Source organism: Protopterus annectens, chromosome 3.part1 (assembly GCF_019279795.1).
Source record: "Protopterus annectens isolate FY-2018-M chromosome 3.part1, PAN1.0, whole genome shotgun sequence".
Classification (NCBI taxonomy): domain Eukaryota; kingdom Metazoa; phylum Chordata; order Ceratodontiformes; family Protopteridae; genus Protopterus; species Protopterus annectens.
In genome coordinates, this window is record NC_056732.1 from 1,290,422,682 (window position 1) to 1,290,445,218 (window position 22,537).

The 22,537-nt window shown below is 38.1% G+C and overlaps 1 protein-coding gene across 1 annotated transcript in view; it reads right to left on the minus strand.

Annotated features, from left to right (window-relative positions):
- RHPN1 (rhophilin Rho GTPase binding protein 1) overlaps window positions 1-22,537 on the minus strand; it is a 1,554,789-nt gene that overhangs the window by 853,643 nt on the left and 678,609 nt on the right. The window contains exon 5 of the mRNA XM_044067337.1: window positions 14,483-14,560. Within this exon, the coding sequence (XP_043923272.1) occupies window positions 14,483-14,560 (78 nt within the window). The remainder of the gene's footprint in view (window positions 1-14,482; window positions 14,561-22,537) is intronic.

A 22,537-nucleotide genomic window follows, 5' to 3' on the forward strand; every position in this document is an offset into this window, starting at 1 on the left:
GCCAGCAAATGAACTAAAAGATACATTGCTTATAATCTAACACAATCACATGCACCCTTATATTCATTTACCCATAGGAATATATTACATGGTACCGACCAGTTTCTCAATATTAGCCCAGCCCCCTGCATATCTGTTATGTAGTTAACTTCATCTTTCTCCAGCTGTACCTTATTTCCCCCTTTATTAATTCCTAATGCTTAATATTTATTGTCAATTTCAACATTAAGCATATTATCCCTCTTTTCACTTGTTCCACTGTCTCCCACATTTTCCTCATTGTCAAATGCAGTTACCCTTTGTACATCAAAATTTTCATTCACCACAACATTACCTATAATAACATTCACACCCTCTCCCTCCACATATTTAATCAATTACATCCACTTTGTAACAGACAGCCAAACCACAAATGACTTTCCATGTTGCACTTTCTATTTTGAACAGAATGTCCATGCTCCCTGCATTGCAATCTCCTTCCTTTTGTACAGTCCTGAATTAAATTGGATAAGACCCTACAAAAAACAAGATTGTCTGCCTCCAAGACTTCAGTGTTCTCTTTTTTCCAAATACCTTTCCTTAACAGATTTCCTTATTTAACTTGTAATGAAGCCCATACCTCCCGAGCTCCAATCCACACCACATTTATCTATTACTGATGTCCTTACATTTACTGCGGCAGTATTCTTAATATCTGGGACTCCCTGCCGTGGAAGCTAGTCATCTGGCCAGTATACCAAAGACTTCCTGTTGCATTTAAAGGTACACCTGAACTTCACTCAAATGCTCTTGTGTACTGTAGCGCATAAAGGTGATGCTCAGGCTTAACACGGATAGAATTTCTTTGCCACCAGTTCGAATGCATCTTTTCCCCATCAGTCTATTTACCTGCATCTGTTTCGCCAGCTGAACACATTTTTGTTCTCCACTGATTACCTACCCCTGTTTGCAGTACAGATAAATGCCCCATTGGGGGTTTTGTTTTCTCTTGCTTTTATGTGATCCTTGGGGTTAATGTCATCCAGGAAGAGTAAATGCCAGTGTGGGAGAGAGATTCCCAATAAAGACAGCCACGATAAGTGTCTTTTTTTGTCTAGAACCATCTCATGACCATATGTCTTGTTCTGTTTGCCAAGGGTTCGTTCCGAAAACCATTTGCAGTAGACTTTCTTCCTTTTCCTTGTATCTTGAGAACCAGTGTCTTAAGCTTCTTGCTAAAGATACAATAGGTAGAATCTTCCACTAAGAGGGTCAGCCGTTAGTGAAGAAGGTGAAAAAGCCAGAATCGTCCTCTGTCCAGCTTCTGCTAGGTGTCTCTCCTGAGGTTGTTACAAACTCAAAGGCTCACCCGGTTGTGTTGTTGGATTCCTTTACTGCGACAGTGTTGGAAGCCAGTGAGGTTCTGACCTGCAGCATGTCCAATGAGGCTTTGTAGGCGCCCATCTAGGATGTTCAAGGGAACCACGGTTGATTTTTCTTTCAAGCGGCCTAGGGGAGCTCCTCAGATTTTAATCGGGGAAGAGGTTCCTACTACAGGTCTCGACTACTGTCCTGGATCTGAGTCTTCTCAGTTTTTTTGGAGGGAAAGTTCCCTTAAAAAAGAAACAAAAACTTAATCATGTTTCTTCTACTCCTAGGGATCCTCAAAGTGAATGGCAGGTTTTCATTCAGGGGCTATTTTCTGCTTTAATGTCTTTAAAGCCTCCTCTAGGAGTTGCAGTTCCTTCTCTTTCTTAGTCTTCCACTCGCCTTAAAAGGCCAACAGAACAGGATTTTTATGAGACTGAATCAGGTTCTGATGATAAATCCCTGACTTATTCTACTCACATTCCTTCTTGTTTGGATTATGGGTCAGAGGAGGAAGAATCTATTAGCCCTGATGCTCCCTTTTGAGGAAATTTCCTTTAGGGATACACTCTCTAGGATGATGGATTTTTTTAAAGGGGGACTGTGCTCAGGTCCCTGATATCCACAGTAGATACTATAAGTTGTTACAGTTGGAGTCTCCTAAACCTGCGGCTATTTCTCCTGTTTTTGGGTGCTTTGCTGATGTTGTTTCCAATGCTTCTCAAGCTCCTGATTCTTTAACCCCTGCTCCCAAGAAACCTGACAGGGTTTATTGGGTGCCTGGGACTGTTGTATAAATGTAAAGATGTCCTGCTGCTGTCCCTTCTGTGGTCTCTCTGGCCTCTGATATGCTGCCTCAATTGCTTCCTTTGCCCAAATTATTGCCTTTTGACAAAGATAGCAGAATTATGGAATGGCTGGGTAAGAAGGTTTACACTTCTGCTACCCTAGGTTTTCAGGCTATTAATTATCAGGCCCATATGTCTAGGTATGTGTTGCCTCTCCTTTCTCAGGTCTGTGAAGGCTGCCAGCCTAGTCAAATAGAATTTGGTACATAATTCTGTCATGTGTAAATATGAATGTACAACTACAGACTTGTTTTCTTAAAAAATAAAGAATATGCTGTGAAATGTGAACTTAAAACAATGTAACAAAATTGCCCTCTGCTGTAAAGAAAGCTAAGACAAGCATTTCTTGTTTGTCCTTTGAAGTTCAAATTATTTCATGACTGTCTTTGATGTTTACAATTCTGCTCCGGCCGGGCTTGATGAAGGCATCCTGCCTATTGTTTTAACTTGAGGAATAATTACTAGAGTTTACATATGGAATGTCTTTTATTGATGTAGTTTCCTGCAGCTGCAAGATAACAAAAGAATGTAGTATCTGTCAACCTGGGAACACCAGGAAAGTGTAAAAAAACTATGTAATGTTTATAAGAACTGTAACTGCAATTTAAACAGAGAGAATCAGAAGGCATTAAGCATTTTTGTCTTGACTATCCAACTCACAGCACTACCTGTTGTCATATGCAAGTTATCACAGACTTGTGTTTTCTTTTAGAGATAGCTAGAAACTAGAAAGATAGCTAGAAACTAGAAAGATTAGACTAAGTGTTTTACTGTGATGTCAGAACTGTACTACTGAATTATTTTAAGTATTTCTGTGTGATCTCTGAACTCTTGACTAGCTCTACGTAGTAGAAAAGTATTGTCTTGTAGTTTTAATTATTTATTATTAAATATTTTAAAACCTTTTAACTGTGGCTGGTTTGTGTAGAGACAATTTACGCTCTTAAGAGTACTTGCATGCTTTGGTAAAACTGTACAAAGCCACTCTAATAGCTTTAGCTCTGGATTATACTACCAATTAGATAATAATACTGCACAGTAATAACTGGACACCCTTTTAAGGTCCTTTGAGTAGCTGATAATTATTAGTGGGTGGTGGCAGCTGGTACTACCGTATAGTCTGGGAAAAAGGGGCACAGCTGGAGAACATGTGCCAGCCTTCCCCAGGAGTGTCTGTGTGGTTGTATAAACTCTTCTCAAAGTGTGTGTGTGTGTGTGTGTGTGTGTGTGTGTGTGTGTGTGTGTGTGTGTGTGTGTGTGTCAGCTACTTGGGCAGGGACTTGAAGCACTGGTTGGACAGAGACGGTGCTAGAGGTTTTAGCTTGACCACTAGGCTGAGATCTGGACCCTATAGCTGTGCCAGTGGGGAGTCTTATTGGGGACCTGGAGAGCAAGGGAGCAACCAGCCCGGACTGACTGTGATCTCTGTGTGCTCTTAAGGGAAATTGCACTTTACTGTGTGTATTTGTTATCCTCGTTATCCTTTCCTCATATACGAGACGCCTTAGTGGTGAGGATTGAGGCTCCTTGATTGCTGGGCCAGGGCACAGGCATCACAAGGTCCGTCAACTTATTTATGATTTTCGACTCCGAAGATGAAACTTCTGTTCTTTCCTTGCTAAGGACTTCCTCTCAAGTCACTCATCATTCTATTAAATGTCATTGTGATGTGGCAGATGCCTCTTCTACTGCTTCTGTTTTTGATTCACTCATGAGGAGATATTCTTGGGCTTAGGCTCCAGCCTCTACCTGATGATATTAAAGATAAGTTGATGGATGCTCCCCTGGATTCTAAACTTTTGTTTAGGGAAGCTGCTGCTGATTTAAGTCCCTTCAAGATACGGGTAAGGCTTTACAAGAGTTTAAACATGTTTTTGTTTCTCCTGTGCGTAAATTTCAGAGAAACTATCCCGCTAAGCCTGCCTTTGTTCATAGGCATTCCTGTCCTTCTACTAAAGGACAAGAGAGTAGCAAATGGGCTCCTCCTGCTAAGGCTACTCAGTTTTCTGGGTTTCTGAAGCCTTCCTTTCCAGATAAACCAGGTGCTGTCTGACTATCCGTCTCCTCCCAGCCACATTCCCCTTTCTCTTTGCCTTTTTTTTTCTCTTCCTGCTTGGCTTCAGATCAATCAAGATTTTTGGGTTCTGTCGATCATTCATCAGGGGTACTTCATGGTGTGGAAATCCCTCCCTTCTTTTATGGGCATTCCTCAGTCTCCTCAGGAACAGCTTCCCTGTTTCTCAGAGGTTCTTCAAACTCTCTTAACTCACGGTACTATTCAAGCGGTGCCTGTAACCCAAAGGGGAAAAGGCTTCTACTCCAAACTGTTTCTAGTGCGAAGAAAAGAGGGCACTTGGAGACCTATCCTAGACCTCTCTCATCTAAGCACTTTTTTTTTTTTTTTTTTTTTTTTTTAAAGTGCCTTTCAGATGTGTCTCCAGATTCAAAGACAAAACGTAAAAAACTAGCAAAAAACACACAAGGCAGGCACCCAAGAGTAGTAAGTCCAAACGCCAAAAGGTGCGTGACAATATAAGTGAGTTGTAGCAGCTAAAAGCTTATCCAAAAGGATGCAGTCTGTAGTCAAGAATCAGTAGTCAAGTCCAAGAAGAAAAAAACGTAAAAAATCCCTTTAACGCAGAGTTTATTGATTTACAGAAGTTTAGCGTTTTCGCTCGAGACACAGCTCCAGCTTCCTCAGAAGTACAAATGATTTACAAACAAAACACCACTTTTAAAATGCTAAGCGCGGGCTTTTTTACTGTTGTAATTTAAAGAGGTATTAGCCCTTCTTTTAGTGTGTTGTGTTACATCGCCACTAAATATACTGTTTCGACTACACTAATTCAAATGGTATGAAAAGAAGAAATAAAATAAATAAATAAAACCAGCAAACCCGGACTGCCAGCTTTCGCTGTGTGCCCTCTAAAGTTACTTATAAGCATGTTGGTTATTTCAACTCGCAATTAGCCAGTATAAAACGCAGTTCGTGAACATTAAAACATGCATTAATTCCTACCTAGCACAGTAAAAAACCTGACTAAAAATACAGGTTAGAATAGTATTAAAATTGTGTTAAAAATCAATTTACCTAACAATATTTGTGTAAAACAATACGCACTTTAGTTTCTGTGCGTTAACATTCCATCTTAAGCCTACCTACTTTTAAATGGAAAAGCTGTCTTTTAAAAATTAAATTCAAGTATTGTGCTTACAATATCTCACTGTTAGTGTTGAAATTGGAACTAACCATAATACAAAACAGGGGGGCGTCGTTCATGCCCGTACACAGAATAAGTAATCTGTTACTAAGCTTAGTGGACCTTTACTAAAACTAGTTGTACCCTAACCAAAAAGAACAGTGATATTGTGCAACAAGTTTTCTTTTAAAGCGAGATGTTCCTACCTAGTTGGAAAGTTCAACATTTGTCATTTTTAGTTTCAAAATACAAATGATGCTACAGTACTCCTTTAGACCAAGGAAAGGGGGTATGTGCAATAACATAATGTTTCTTTCGAAACAGGACCGTCCCCCTCAACTTGTGTGTTTCAACGTTTGTAGCTTTTTAGTTTTAAAATGCAAGCAATGTTACAGTGCTCATTCAAGCCGGGGAAGGAGAATGAGTCCAATAAAAGTTGCCATTCTAATTCTCTGTTTTCAAGAAACAGAGAAATTGGACCCCCTCTTTCCAGTTTATTAACTTGGTCTATAGCCAAAAACTGAAAACTGTGTCCAGGGTGTTTGTCAATATGCTTTGCTAATGCATTAACTTTATTGTGCTTCCTCATAGCGTAAGAATGTTCATATACCCTGTCGCGCAATCTCCTGTCAGATTTGCCCACGTAGAAGGCTGAGCAACAAGTGCATGTAGCTAAATAAACTATGGACCTCGACTCACAGTTTAGTTTGTGTTTAATATTTATTTATATAATTTAATTTATATAATTTAATTTTTAAAAGACAGCTTTTCCATTAAAAAGTAGGTAGGCTTAAGATGGAATGTTAACGCACAGAAACTAAAGTGCGTATTGTTTTACACAAATATTGTTAGGTAAATTGATTTTTAACACAATTTTAATACTATTCTAACCTGTATTTTTAGTCAGGTTTTTTACTGTGCTAGGTAGGAATTAATGCATGTTTTAATGTTCACGAACTGCGTTTTATACTGGCTAATTAAGTAGTTGAAATAACCAACATGCTTATAAGTAACTTTAGAGGGCACAGCTGGCAGTCCGGGTTTGCTGGTTTTATTTATTTATTTTATTTCTTCTTTTCATACCATTTGAATTAGTGTAGTCGAAACAGTATATTTAGTGGCGATGTAACAACACACTAAAAGAAGGGCTATTTAAATTACAACAGTAAAAAGCAGCATTTTAAAAGTGGTGTTTTGTTTGTAAATCATTTGTACTTCTGAGGAAGCTGGCTGTCTCGGTGCGAAAACGCTAACTGTAAATCAATAAACTGAACGCTAAAGGGATTTTTTACGTTTTTTTTCTTCTTGGACTTGACTACTGATTCTTGACTACAGACTGCATCCTTTTGGATAAGCTTTTAGCTGCTACAACTCACTTATATATTGTCACGCACCTTTTGGCGTTTGGACTTACTACTCTTGGGTGCCTGCCTTGTGTGTTTTTTTGCTAGTTTTTTACGTTTTGTCTTTGCATTGGTATGGCGAGTGGCAGCCCGACGAGTCCGGTAAGTCCGGCTATCTTTAATACTTCAAGGAGCACCAACAGTAATGAAGGAACAAGTGAGTTGGCAGCACTAGTTTGTGCACTTAATACTAAAATGGATATTTTTTGTAATAAGCTTGATGCGCTTGACAAGCGGGTCAACGACAATATCAGAACGAATACTTCTGGTACGCAAGGTCAGCCGGCAACACCATGCTTAACTCAAATGAACTCATCGGGTGCAACACCTGGTACGAGCTCCGAAGTGAGCGCATTTTTGATAACACCAGGGCAACGCACCAATAGCCAAACAGTAACACAATTTGTGGGCGAGGGGCCGGTAAATAGGCTGGCTGCATCAAGTAATGGAGTTTCACTGACAAACTCGACACTACCTATGCCCCCAGGGCTTATAGGTGTCCCGAACTGCGGTGTATGGATTCACAACACAAGCAACTTACTGTTCAGTGCAGACCAGGGGCAACCGGCTAGGGGGACAACTGAAACTTCTAACAACGAAATCAATGTAACAACAGCACTTAAAACACTTGATTTGAAATTGCTGAAACTAAAAAAAACTGCAGCTCGAAGTTGCTTATTTCCAGCAGTGCTTGAGAGAAAAAATAGTTCCAAAAGGTTTACGTTCCACCTTTTGCCCTACCAACTTGTTTAACAGCATGGATTTTTGTAAAGACTTGTTACTGTTCTTTGAAAACCAGGGGAGCCAGCTGTTAGAGTTATTAATAAAACATTACAACATCCAAATAACATTGCTCATTGAGGAAGCCAACAGCTTGGATTCTAACTTGAAAGAAAACTTGTACTTTGACAGGTACAAATATGACTATTCCAGAATTTTCTCAAGCATAGATGGCCTACTGGAGAAATATAAAGGAAACAAAAACAAGAAACTGGCTAGGGATAGACAGAGCTACCTTAACAACTCAGCATACCCCAAGTTATTGGTTACTTCCACCACACCTCAAAGCAATTTGCTGGATGACGACAGCAACACACCTAATTTTTCGGGGGAACACGAAGAGGAGACTCAAGACCATATGAGTAACAGCGGTGTTCCTAACACGGTGGAGCAAAGTACTAGACCTAAAATACATAACACAAGGAGTAACCAATACAACAACAATAACAACCAAAGAGAGAATTATCCTGGTGACCATTTTTTAGGGAAGGCGAAGCCTCGTTCATTTCCGAAAAAGAACTGGAACAACCGGACTTAAATCTAGAAGCTCAATCCCTTAACCACCTGGGCGCCCTAAAAGTCTTGAAAAATTCTAAAGGCGACTTTATAATATACAATTTTTCTACCTTTGAGGTGGTTCCAAGTTTGATTGAACTTTTAGCTTTTGGTTACTCTTTTGTACCATCATCAAGATGTAACCTGGTAAGGACACTTATTGACTTAAAGTGTTTTGTAAGAAAATTGAACTTAAAACTACTTTATGACAACTCGGCTACGGGTAGTAACAACTTAAAACTAACTAGTTCTTTCAACCCCCCCTTACACACGGGCTTATTCTTGTTTGAAAAGATTTGCGAATTGGATCTTAGACACTTATCCTGTTCAAGACCATTGTTAAAAGGGAGTTTGGAATACAACGTTACACAGGAGCAATTGTCTGCCTTGGACGCATTAAGTAAAGCCCCAGTTAGGGTCTTAAAACCAGACAAGGGTGGTGGGCTGGTTATTCTTGATAACTTTAAATACATTGAGAAAATGGAAAACATCTTGGAAGGAACTGCATATTGTTCCTCATCTTTGAATGAAATGAACACTTCATATTGTAGGAATAGAAGTTATTTTAGGGACTTGCACATTAATGGGAATATCAATTTAGACATGTACAACTATACTGACATTATTATGCCAAAAACACCTGTAGTTTTTGGCATTCCCAAGATGCATAAAGACTTATTTAATCCACCTTTCCGAGCCCTCATTGACAGCCGGATTTCTTCCACATACCCTTGTGCACAATTGGTGGACCACATTTTGAGTAAATATTTGAAACACTTTACTCAAATATGTAAAGACTCATGGTCCTTTCTTGAAAAAATACAAAACATTGAATTTAAAGATACATTAAATTTGCTTACTATTGATGTCACTGACCTATATACATCAATACCACACATTGAGGCAATAGAATGGATTTCCCTTCTGTTAATAGACCTGAAAGTGCCTAAACAAGAGATTGACACTATTTCCCAACTATTGGATATTATATTAACTTCCAACTATTTCATCTTTAATGGGAAAGTGTACAAGCAAAATCAAGGTGTAGCGATGGGGTCCCCTTGTGGAAACCTGTGTATGGCATATTGGGAAAAGCATTTTCTGTTTAACAATAACGAATTGATGGGTTTAACCAAATTCTACACTAGGTATTTGGATGACATCTTTATATTGTTTGATGGCAACAATATACAGGCTGAAAATTTTGTAACATCCATTAATAGTACCACTGAATTTTTAAAATTCACATCCAAATTTTCTGAACTTGAAATTGACTACTTAGACGTTAGACTGACTAAGGATTGTAGGAAAGGGCTATTTTTTTCTAATATATATAGAAAGCCCACCTACTGTAACTCATTGCTACACTTCAAAAGTAGCCACCCCTTTAAACAAAAGAAAGCTATTATTAAAGGACAAATAATACGTGCTTCTAGAATGTGTAGCAATGAGAAGTTGTTTTTGGACGAATGCGAACTCCTCAAGAAAATGTTCACCAATAGAGGGTACCCGGCTCCATTATTTAACCAAATTTCTGAAGAGGTAATTAAGAAAAGGGACCTAGGTTTTTTCTTACCTCTTCTATCACAGGGTCAAAGTGCCACTACAGTGGACACATTAGGATCAAGTGTAAACGACGAAGGGGAGGACAAACCAACCACTTCGGGTACGGAAGGCATTTGTGGTATGACAGGTAGTAGTTTCATTACCAGTTTTAGTTTGGATTCAAGAGCTATTGAGCTTATACTTTACAAAAACTGGTACTTTATTACTAATGATGAACAACTTTTGGAAAAACTCGGACTTAAGCCCAGGATTATTTATAGAAGGGGAAGTAATCTGAAATCAATTTTGGAAAGACCTACCGCATCTGATTGGCCATTAAAGAACAAGGGTTGTTTTCAATGTGGCAACTGCAACTATTGTCATTTAGTAAGGGCATCAAGTTCTTTTACAATACGTGACAAGAAATATAATATTAAACATAAACTAAACTGTGAGTCGAGGTCCATAGTTTATTTAGCTACATGCACTTGTTGCTCAGCCTTCTACGTGGGCAAATCTGACAGGAGATTGCGCGACAGGGTATACGAACATTCTTACGCTATGAGGAAGCACAATAAAGTTAATGCACTAGCTAAGCACATTGACAAACACCCTGGGCACAGTTTTCAGTTTTTGGCTATAGACCAAGTTAACAAACTGGAAAGAGGGGGCCCAATTTCTCTGTTTCTTGAAAACAGAGAATTAGAATGGCAACTTTTATTGGACTCATTCTCCTTCCCCGGCTTGAATGAGCACTGTAACATTGCTTGCATTTTAAAACTAAAAAGCTACAAACGTTGAAACACACAAGTTGAGGGGGACGGTCCTGTTTCGAAAGAAACATTATGTTATTGCACATACCCTCTTTCCTTGGTCTAAAGGAGTACTGTAGCATCATTTGTATTTTGAAACTAAAAATGACAAATGTTGAACTTTCCAACTAGGTAGGAACATCTCGCTTTAAAAGAAAAACTTGTTGCACAATATCACTGTTCTTTTTGGTTAGGGTACAACTAGTTTTAGTAAAGGTCCACTAAGCTTAGTAACAGATTACTTATTCTGTGTACGGGCATGAACGCCGCCCCCCTGTTTTGTATTATGGTTAGTTCCAATTTCAACACTAACAGTGAGATATTGTAAGCACAATACTTGAATTTAATTTTTAAAAGACAGCTTTTCCATTAAAAAGTAGGTAGGCTTAAGATGGAATGTTAACGCACAGAAACTAAAGTGCGTATTGTTTTACACAAATATTGTTAGGTAAATTGATTTTTAACACAATTTTAATACTATTCTAACCTGTATTTTTAGTCAGGTTTTTTACTGTGCTAGGTAGGAATTAATGCATGTTTTAATGTTCACGAACTGCGTTTTATACTGGCTAATTGCGAGTTGAAATAACCAACATGCTTATAAGTAACTTTAGAGGGCACACAGCGAAAGCTGGCAGTCCGGGTTTGCTGGTTTTATTTATTTATTTTATTTCTTCTTTTCATACCATTTGAATTAGTGTAGTCGAAACAGTATATTTAGTGGCGATGTAACACAACACACTAAAAGAAGGGCTAATACCTCTTTAAATTACAACAGTAAAAAAGCCCGCGCTTAGCATTTTAAAAGTGGTGTTTTGTTTGTAAATCATTTGTACTTCTGAGGAAGCTGGAGCTGTGTCTCTAAACTTCTGTAAATCAATAAACTCCTTCTTGGACTTGACTACTGATTTTTGACTACAGACTGCATCCTTTTGGATAAGCTTTTAGCTGCTACAACTCACTTATATTGTCACGCACCTTTTGGCGTTTGGACTTACTACTCTTGGGTGCCTGCCTTGTGTGTCTCCAGATTCGGTTTCCTCTCCTGCTCCCTCAGGCCTATATGGTGTCTCTGGATCTCAAGGATGCTTATCACCATATTTCAGTCCATTTTTTTTTTCAGGAAGTTTTTACAAGGAGATGAGAGCTCTTCTGCTGGCCCTTCAGGCCTTTCATCCTTTCTTTCTCTGCAGGGCCTCTCAAGGTCTTTACAGACAATCCCACAGTGGTGTGATATATCAACAAAATGAGAGGAACGAAGTCCTACCTTCTTTGCCAGTTGGCACTTCTGCTACGAGATCTTGCTATCAAGTATCAAGTGACTCTTCAGGCAGATTATATGTCTTCTGGTCAGAACATTATGGCAGACACTCTGAGCAGGTCCTTAACTCAGATCCACAAATGGATGCTTCACAGGGTGTGTTTCTGGACATTATTCACCAGTGGGGTACTCCAAGTGGATTTTTTTGCCTGCCCTCTGAACAGACAACTTCCTCTGTTTTGTGCCAGAGTCCCAGGTCCTCTGGTATGGAAGGTGGATGTCCTCTCATTTTCATGGAAGGGGATGTTTCTTTATGCATTTCCTCCCCTTCCTCTCATTCTGAAAGTCCTGTTCAAAATTCAGCAGGATGCTCCCAAAATCTTGTTGGCGACTCTCTTTTGGCCGTGGCAGCACTGGCTCCCTCTGATTGTCTGCCTTTACCACCTCCTGTAGCTTCTAGATGCGAAGTTAAACAATTTCTATAAGCTGTTCTTAATATTAGACCTCCCAGGAAGCCTATTCCTTCTCCCTGGGATCTTCATTTTGTTTTGAAGAAGTTGACTCAGGCTCCTTTTGAGCCTGCTGCTTCAGCTTCCTTGCAACATTGTTCTTGGAAACTGTTCTGTTGTAAGCCCTTACTTGTGTTAGATGGATTTCTGAGTTGCAGGCCATTATGGCTTGTTCTCTTTTGATTTTTCATGAGGACAGGGTTGTCCCTTATGCAATAATCCCTATTTATGCCTAAGGTGGTTAAATGAGCTTTCCTTTAAATCAGTCTATTAATCTGCCTACTTTTTTCCATTTCTCCACAGTCTGACAGTGAGAGGGTGCTGCATACTCTGGATGTGCACAGGCAAACTCAGAATTTATTTAGATCAAACTAAGGCTATTCGAAAATCTGATCAGTTGTCTGTTTCTTTTCATCCTAGATCTTTGGGTCTAGCTGTATCCAAGCAATCTATTTCTTCTTGGATTTCTAAGGCTATTTCCTTTTGTTACAACTTTCACGGCAAGTGCCTTCCTTCAGTCAAAGCTCATTCTACTAAAGTAGTGGCTTCTTATGGTGCCTTTTCAAGGGCTTAGATACTAATTCTATTCTTGAAGCAGCTACCTGGTCTTCTGTGTATAGCTTTACTAAACACTACAAAAGTTGGATGGTTATCTCTAGAGCAAGGGACGGTTTTGTTAGTGCCGTTCTCCATGGTTTCTTAGGGGACTCCTCTTCCTTCCCCCTCTCAAATTTCCTCTTGAACTTTGCAAGCTCCCGAATGGAAAGAATACTGCAGCAGTGAATGTAAGGACATGGTAGAGCTGTGTAAAATTTTACCATAACAGTAGATGTCCTTGCATTCACTGCTGCAGTATTTACTCATTCCATCCATCCCCCTAGTCCTTTGCCTTCCTGGATGTACAGGTTACCTCTTGGGTTCCTTGGACTGGTGTTCCTACTGGGGCAATCAGTTCCGTTTACGGTAAGCCTGACTGTCACCTTTATGTCCTACAGTATGCAAGGAGCATTTAAGTGACATTCAGGCATACTTTTAAATGCAACAGGAAGTCTTTGGTATACTGGCCAGATGACTGGCTTCCATGGCACGGAATATGAATACTGCAGCAGTGCAGGCAAGGATATCTACCACTATGGTAAGACTTTAAACAACTGTACTTTTCCTATGAACAACTTTTCAAAACTGCATTATCATTTTTTTTTAAAGCTACACAGCTAAATTTGACATAGTTCCTCTGTTGTGCACAGAAAATTTTATGTCAAATTTGTAAATTTCTTTGCTACAGAAAGAGTCTATTAAAACTCCAACATCTTTTGTAGTTTAATTCAAAGGAGTAACAACTATGTCCCGAATGATGTGCCTGTTCATTGGTTGCCCATTTGTAGTTCTTACCTAGCCAACCAGTTTGGTTTCCATTCCCTGAAGTTAAGCACAGATCTTTTAACAGACTCCTTCTGTCTACCATCTACCAACAACCATAGCTGCATATATCCTGGATACATTTTCAGTACTTCATAATCAAGCCCTTGCTGTTCTGCCACCTGTTCTAACATCCTTTTTTTGCTCTGCTACACTCACTTTTTCATCTCCTCATTTGTCAAACATTTTGTGCAATATCTATAGAAAAGTTTAAATCAACATTACCAGAATCCCCCTGGGAAACTTCTACACACAGCTCGACCACTTCCACCCAAGAACTCACAGAATCATCATCGGGCTCTGTCTCATCCACACCAGCATGCCATTATCTAGGTCTTTTTCTGCTACCACTATTGTTTTTACTCCATTATTCTCCAGTTTGGGATATCTGCAGAAACAAAGGCTTGCTCCTCTTGCTCTTCTGCCATATTTGCTGTTCTCCCTCTAGAAGCAGAGTACAATAATTTCCCAGATGCCCTAGCTATATTTTCTATGGTCACTGCAAGCAGCATCTTACATCTCCCTGAAAAGAAGCTACAAGCCAAGTGGAACTAACCTACTGAGTAAAAGCACGCAATATACATGGCCATACAAGAGGGCGCGCACACACACACACACATATATATATATATATATATATATATATATATATATATATATATATATATATATACACACATATGCACACACATGCGCATATGTTTAATTTTTTCAAAACAAATGTGACTCGCTCTGCCTAATCTGAAGCCAAGCTTGAGTAATTGTCTATCTGACACACACATACTGTTATACAGATCACCAACCTGCCGAAGATCCATGAACTCTTTGATCTCTTTTTCAAACTGGGAGCCATCTTCATAGTAGTGTTCATGGATAACATCCTGAAAATTAAGGAAAAAATAATCAGATTTTGAAATTTACTAATAGGACATACAAATATTTGTCAGCAAATATGGTTAACTATTATGGACTGAATATAACTATAGAAACGTTAAAAACTGAATTTAACCTTTCAAAGATATGGTTGTACATCTATGGTGCTCTATGCATTTTTTAATTACTTTCCTAAAAAGGAAAATGAAAAACAAGACTTGCCAAAGTAACAGTTTCTCACACAAAAAAAAAAAAAAAAGAACAGAAGGAAACAGGATGACTACATGAACTCCCATGATTTCCAGCAAGAGATCCAAGGTATCACACTCCTCAGTGTCTAACCAGCTTTAAGTTTTGTTCACCGAACCTGTAAAGGCTATCCACACATTTTTCTAACACAAAGAAAGTACAACTATGTAAAAAATTAAAACAAAAGTAGATGTCCAATTGAATTACTGTTGCAGTATTTGCTACCTATGAGTAGTATCCTACTAAAGATACCAGAAGTATGGCCAGCATACCGAAGCTTAGGCATCTTCCTCTTGGAGCATGTATACGTCATAAGTGCAAGAGTGCAACGCGATAAGCAAGGGACATGTGGGCATGAAAATCCTCAGGACTTTCTTGCTGCAGACCTAAGGGGTAGAAACCAAAGGAAGAAGATAAAGGAGAAAACAAAAAGAAAGGGAAAGGTAGAAGTGGATCCCAGCTCATCCAGAAAAAGCAAACAAATATGAAAAAAACTGCGGAAAGAAGGACGGGATTTCATACTGCAACAATGATTCAGTCAGACATTTAGTGTGATGTTACGTTCATATATACACCTGTATTATGACCTTCATTAATCACTGTTGGGGTATTTATTACCGAAGATTCCCAAAGCTGATTAGAAAGAATAGGAGGGGGAAAAATATCCATGGAAATCTAATTATAAATGGTTTGCTTGGAAATGTGAGCACTCAGCTTCTTTTTTTTTCCAATACCTTTTCTGAAGTCTCACTTGTGATACAGGCACATTTACATTTATATAAAAATTAATCAAAATGTATTAAGTTAAAATTAACAAACATTATGCTTCACATATATTGCTATATCACCTAAGAAACATTACATTACAAAAGGGAGCCGAAATTGAAGAATTTATTAAACAAGAACCATCTTTATTAAACCATCACTTGTGACATAAGCAAACATACATTTATATAAATGAAAAAAAACCACAACGACACAACCCTAGCTGCAAGCATTTTATATCACAAACCATGCTGACACACTCCCAAATTGCAAACATTATATATCACTTATAATCTACACAACTGTTTACACTCAAACATTACATAGCTCATTTAAGTCCTGCATTCTTTTAAACCTCATTCGTCCCCTGTAAGTACTGTTCCCACAATTCCCATTCTTCCCATGTAGTTTGCTCCTACCTTTTTCTAAAGATATTGATTCCAGTTGTTTTATCTCTGTTAATATATTCAATACTTCTAATATAGCTGGTTTAGATTTTGATTTCCATTTTCTAGGAATTGCTTTTTTGGTAGCCAATATAATTAGAGACAGCAAGGCCTTACCATGTCTAAGCAATTCTGATTCTGTATCATAGCTCAGAAAAATCATCTCCCTTGTCACACCAATCTACACACCCAGCATCTCCAACAGTGCATCACACAAGGAATCCCTACAGTCCATCAACTCACTGCACTCCCAGAAATTATGTTCCCAATTACCTCTTTCTTCCCTATAATACCTCCAACAGTTATCTACCCGAGGAAAAATTCTCTGGAGTCTACTTGGGGTATAAAAATATCAAAAAGCAAAGCTAGATTTTGTTGCATATTTGGGCGACAAATATATCCTTCCACAGTTTCTTTGTGAATTGCTTATCCAACCTCTCTTCCCAATCCTTTCTAACCTCCTCTGATTGATTCTTATAATTATCATGCAATACTTTATATGCTCTACTAACTATTCCTTTTTTAATGTCAGCTTCTGCTCTGGATTCTACTAAAAACTCTACCAGTGCTGGTCTTTCATTTAGGACCCCTCTTATTTCTTTCTCTTTGCCTATACTCTGATATCAATCCTTGATAGGGAAGGCCATCTCTAACCTGCAGTCCAAATAAATTCTTAACATCTTCCCATTCTATCACCATTCTTCTCTCTAGTTATTTGCTCCCAATACCTTGGGCTCCTTTGCCAGTTTTCTCCAATAAATTCCAGCACCTTCTTGCCTATTGTCTATATCCCAAATTGAAGTCATCCCTATCAGCAGAATCTCCTTTCTCCATTCCCATCTTGGCTTAGTTCTTAGAATATTCTGCGACTTTATGCACATACTATTCTGTATGATTACTGTTATTCTCCTTAAAGGCCTGCATCCAAAATCCCACTCTCCTTGTTTCTTGAGCTCCCCCTGTTTCAACATCATCTCTTTCCACTTTAAATTACAGTTTTCTGTTTGTGCTATGTATAGGAGCCTTAACTGTGTAGCTCTGAAATACCATTTCAAATTGGGTAATCCTGCTCTGCCCTATTCTACTGGAACAATCAGCTTATCCCAATTGACTCTTGCCATCTTCCCCTCCCAGATAATGTCATTTAGCTATTTGTTAATTGCTATCCACAACTTCTCCTCTGGCTAATAAAATATGCCTGACCTGTATAGAAGAATAAAGGAACTAAAACATTTTGACTGCTTGTATCTTACTATCCATTATCCATATAACAAAGCTTCCATTTTCTCAGTTTTTGTATTATCTTTTTAGTCTTTTCCCACATATCCTTAGCTGCCACACCAGGATCATTTTATCATGTTCTCCATAAATAAGGATATTGCTGAACCAATTTGTGTGTGGGTACATAATTTACCGCTATTGCCTTTGTTTTATCTTCTTTAATTTTATATCCGAAAAAGATGTGAAACTGTCCCAGTATGTTCCACAGCACTGCAGTGTCTCTCTCTGGTTTTGTCAGGTATATCATCTGCAAATAGAGCCAGCTTTTCTTGACTACCATACCAATTATATCCTTGAATTTCCAAGTCCCTTATTTTCTTTGCCATTGGTTCTAAATATAATGCAAATAACAAGGGGGAAAGAGGATTATCAGAAAGCTCAACCACTTTAATTTTCACTTCTGATCCCTCACATATCCTCCTAATCAACCTTATAATTTTTTTCAGGAAAAGCAAATGCTTCCATTGCTCTACTCAAAGTCCCCAATTACTCTGTCAAATTCTTTCTCTGCATCACAACTCACCAACAACAATGGTATTTTCTTACATTCTGCTACCCACTGGATCACCACTGTTCTATTAATATTGTCAAATCCTTGTCTCCCCTCCACAAAACCACACTAATCCATATCTATCAATTTTTGTATTACTTTTGTAATTCTTTTAGCCATTATAGACATGAACACTTTATAATCATGGTTTAGTATTGAAATGGGCCTGCATGAACCTGGGTCCAATGGATCTTTACCCTCTTTAGGTATTATAGCTACCACTGTTTTCTTCCAGGATGTTGGCAATTCTCCTCTTAAAATACTGTCACACAAAACCTTTCAGATCCTTATCAGTTTTTTCCCTCCTAGCTTCCAAACTTCCACAGGAATATCATCCATTCCTGGGGACTTTCCTGTAGATTGGTTATACATCACAATTTTTATCTCATCTCCTCCTATCCTAACCATTAGTAATTGAGCCTCATCTACCTCTAACGGCATATTTAATTCTTCCATAAACATTCAAGCACTCAACTTCTTATCCTGGAATAAAACACATAACTGCTCATTTTTTTCGGATTAATTTTCTGAGCCAACTGTGGACATCAAGAGAATGTAAAATTCTCTCCCAATTGTTTTGGGGAGTTGGAGAAGAAATAATGGCAAGTTTACAGACTGGTTAAGGTGGATATACCATAATAGTTCAACTCTGAGACCTTTACAGCTGGTGTAAGGGCTATTAGTGGAACTATCTTCCAAGTACAGAACTTCAAGGAAGAGGAGGTAGTAGTTCAAAAGAGTCAGCTTTTCCAAAAGTCCCAAGGTTGGGAATATATTTTCTTTGTGGCCTGATATGAAGGATAGCTTTTAGAAATGTCTTGATCTTAATGAATATAGCAGGTTTTCTAGCTGCCTGCAAGACCTGCAGCAATTCCTCAGAAACAGGCGCCAAGATGGAATCAAAATCCATAAGGTTTAGTGTTTGTGAACTTGGGTAAATGAAAGAGTACTTTTGGTGTGTGAGCAAGTCCACGTAACTTGTAGTGATTGCTTTTGGCCAAGTGAAAGAGAAGAGAGATCTAATGTTGCCTGGACCACAGGGGGTTCACCAAGAGAATCCAGGGGTTGCCCATCTTGAGTTTATGAAAGACCTTGGGAGTCAGAATAAAAACAGCGCATATAGCAATTTTCCTTTCCATGAGAAAGATATGGCATTTAATTTTCAAGCATATGTCTGGGTTTGTTTAGAGTGCAGCTAAAAAAAATCAATCTGGGGACACACCAGTGACAGAAAATACATAGAAAGACCTCTCAGTTCAACATCCACTCACGAGGATCTGTACTGGATCTGCTTAAGGAATCCGCCACAGTGTTCATCCCTCAGTGAATGTAAACTGCTTGAAGGAAGAAATTGTATTCCATCTCCCAAGCAGTCATGGGCAGTTTGCATAGTTAGTAAGACTATGTGCTTCCCTACTTGAAGTACCACATTACAATGGCATTGTCCGTTTGAATTCAGAAGGTTCCTGGAGTCCAGAAGTTATGTAGAGATCTGAGGAACAATGCTACAGTTTTCACTACTTTTGATGGTGATGTGAGCTTTCTTGTCCTGTCTTGACTAAAGACCCTGTGTACTTTTATGTTCATAAAACATTATCCCATGCCAGATCTAAAGCATGTGTAAAGACTTCCTGGCAAGGAGAAGGCACCAAACTGAGCAAAATCTGGCTGAGTCAAAAAAGAAATTCCTTACTGATGAATGGCAACAGAGGAATAATAAAGCTCATGGTGTGGCAGTGCTGTGCCCAAAAAGACTTGAGGTACCACTGACTTTTTCCTGTATGGAATTTGGAATAGGGTGTCATCTGAATGGTAGAGGCCATAAATCTCAGGGCCCTCAATATCTGTCTGAGGTCAAGTCTAAAGGAAGAGTATACTGGAAGAATGCAATCAGGGACTGAAGCCTGTCCTGCAGAACAAATGTCATTACTGAAAATGTGTTCATTTTGCAACCCAGGAAAAAAAAAATAGATAATGAGAGGAGATAAGAATAGATGTTTTTTGATTTATTGTGAAACCCAAACACAGAAAACGATCCATAGTGAATTTCAGATCCAAAAGAAGTTTGTCTGTCTATGTAGCCTAGAGAGGAAAATCATTCAGTCATGGCTAGATATGAATATATCAGAGCTTGCAAAAAACTATGACTGGGACTAAACATTTTGTAAATATACTTGGGGCTGTAGAAGACCAAAGGGAAAAGCAGAAAACTGAAAGCGAGATTGTAGGGCAGAAAATCTTAACAGATTTTGTGTGGTCTGGATGGATAAAAATGTACAGTTATGCATCACTGAGATCCAGCATAACCAAAAAAGCTTGAGAAAGAATCACTGAAAACAAAGACTAAAGAGTTGGCATTTTTAACTTTGGGACACCTAGAAAGGTATTAAGAACTGATAAGTCCAGAACAGGTCTTCATTTTTTTTCTTTTTTTTTCAGACTTAAAAAAGTTTTGCATAAAAAAAAAATCTGTGCAGATGAGTAGGAACTTGTTCTACACTTTACCAGAGTAGGAACTACACTTTACCAGAGATAGCAACAATTTCAAGAAGGGAGGAATTAGATGTTCTTAGAGTGGGGACAATCCTGGGATATATAAATGAGCAGTTAAATGATGTGAAACGTGTTTGCATCCCTTCTTAATGATGTTGAATATCCATTTGCCAAAAGTTATCAGTGCTCATACAGAAAGGGAAAGAGAAAACATATTTGAAAGAGGGAGAAGGCCAATCTGGGAGGGCTTGGAGGAAAAAGTGGCAAACAGTCACAAGTTGGAGGGTTTGTATAGAAGGGAACATTTACTTGCCTTAAAATCTGATTTGAGTTTGTCCTGGAACTTCTTTTTGGCAAACATTTCACCTTTTTGTTGTCATTTTAACTGTAGAACTAAAGTGGTGATATATATATAGCTAAATGCCAACAATGCCTCTCTTTTTATGGGGGTAAAACAGACAGAAAAATAGAACATATTTATAAACACCTACATGACATTGCGAAGTGTAAGGATACTAGTACTCTGTATAAACACATACTGAAGTTTCTCTCACATTGTTTTTTATTCTTTATTGTGAAGAGGGATAATAGAAACCTGAGGGGGTGACCATGAAGCAAAAAGCTGGAAAAGAGGGAATTGTACTGGCAGATTGTTTTGAATGTGTACATATTCCCTGGATTTAATGAAATGGTTTTGCTAGCTTGTATATTACGTGTCCTAACTTTCTAACATGTTGATGCATTGAATGTATGCTGTTTACTATTTTAATTAGCTTGGTATGGATATTTCTTTAATTGTTTTAAATGACTTTACGCAACTGGGAGAGTGAATTGATTGTTAATTTTCATTGGTTGAGTTGTATCATCTGCTTCTTGGGTGTTTTATTTAAACAGAATGTGACTAAGAAACATTTTTATTTGTTCTGATGAAGTTCCTGTTCTAGCGACAAAAGTGCTTCTGTGTACATTCATGTAAGGATTAAATTTTATTTTTGGACAAGTGTGCCACCGGGATATATATTTTGTTTCTGAAGTTTATTTTTTTCAGCCTGTTAAACACAGTTCTGTGTTTGCATGATACATCTTTTATGTTGTACCACTCTGTATTCTTGCACTTTGGGCATACTTCAGATGTATAGCAGAAGAGGAAGATGCCCAAGCTTTGATATGCTGGCTGGATGCACAGTGTACTTGGCAGGATACCTCTCAAAGGTAGTAAATACTGCAACACTGATTAATGAAGAACATTTTAAAATAATTAAATAGTGCACATAACTTAAAAATGGCAATTTCCAGCATACTCTTTAATAATATGTAGATGTTTGCAATTCTGATCATAAAATAATCTACCTTTCTAGCATACAATCTATCACAAGACATACATTTTACAATCTAGACTACATTTACTGGTCTACAATCACAATTTAACTTGGAATAAAAAATATTCTGGGGTGCTTTAATGATAACTGCTTATTATGTTTAAACACTGGCCTATATGCTCAATGGTACTGTCAGGGATGAGACAAGACTCTCTTCCATGGTTCAGTTTTTTTTTCCACAGGAGAAAGTGAAGTTCAAACTGGATCCTGTTCCTCTCTTCTCTTCTCCTAAGCAAAGCAGGGTCCATGTTATCCTTACTATTCTCCTTATTTATTAATCATGTCCTCATAGATCTTCCACAGATCAATATCATTCTGTGTTTAGATGCTATGGTCATCTGTACAGTCAATCATTCACACTCAATCTTTAAAACAGAAATGGCTAACCAAAAATAAAGTTATACTTAATACCAAGAAGGCAAAGTCATGGATATCTGGAACCAAACAAAAACTTCTACTATCCCAGTAAATGGGTTATTCAGCTTAACAACAAATGATCCTTAGAAGCAATCACACATGCCAAATATCAAAGTATCTGACTTGACCAAAACCTAAATGTGCAACACCATGTCTCTGCCATCAAATCAAAAGTCAATTCACTTCTTCACTTTTTTGGGTCAATAGAAAATGCTTCCAAGGAAAAAAAAACTAACTAATTACAAATTCCAACTAGCAATATCAACAGATTAATTTCTCTTGTACTCAAAAGAGAGCATCACTGCAACATCTTTAAAAATGCAAAATAGATTCAAAATGGATTCAAATAATACAAAAGTGCACCTTACTTCCTATAAATAATAGCAGCAAATTAGTTAAAAGATA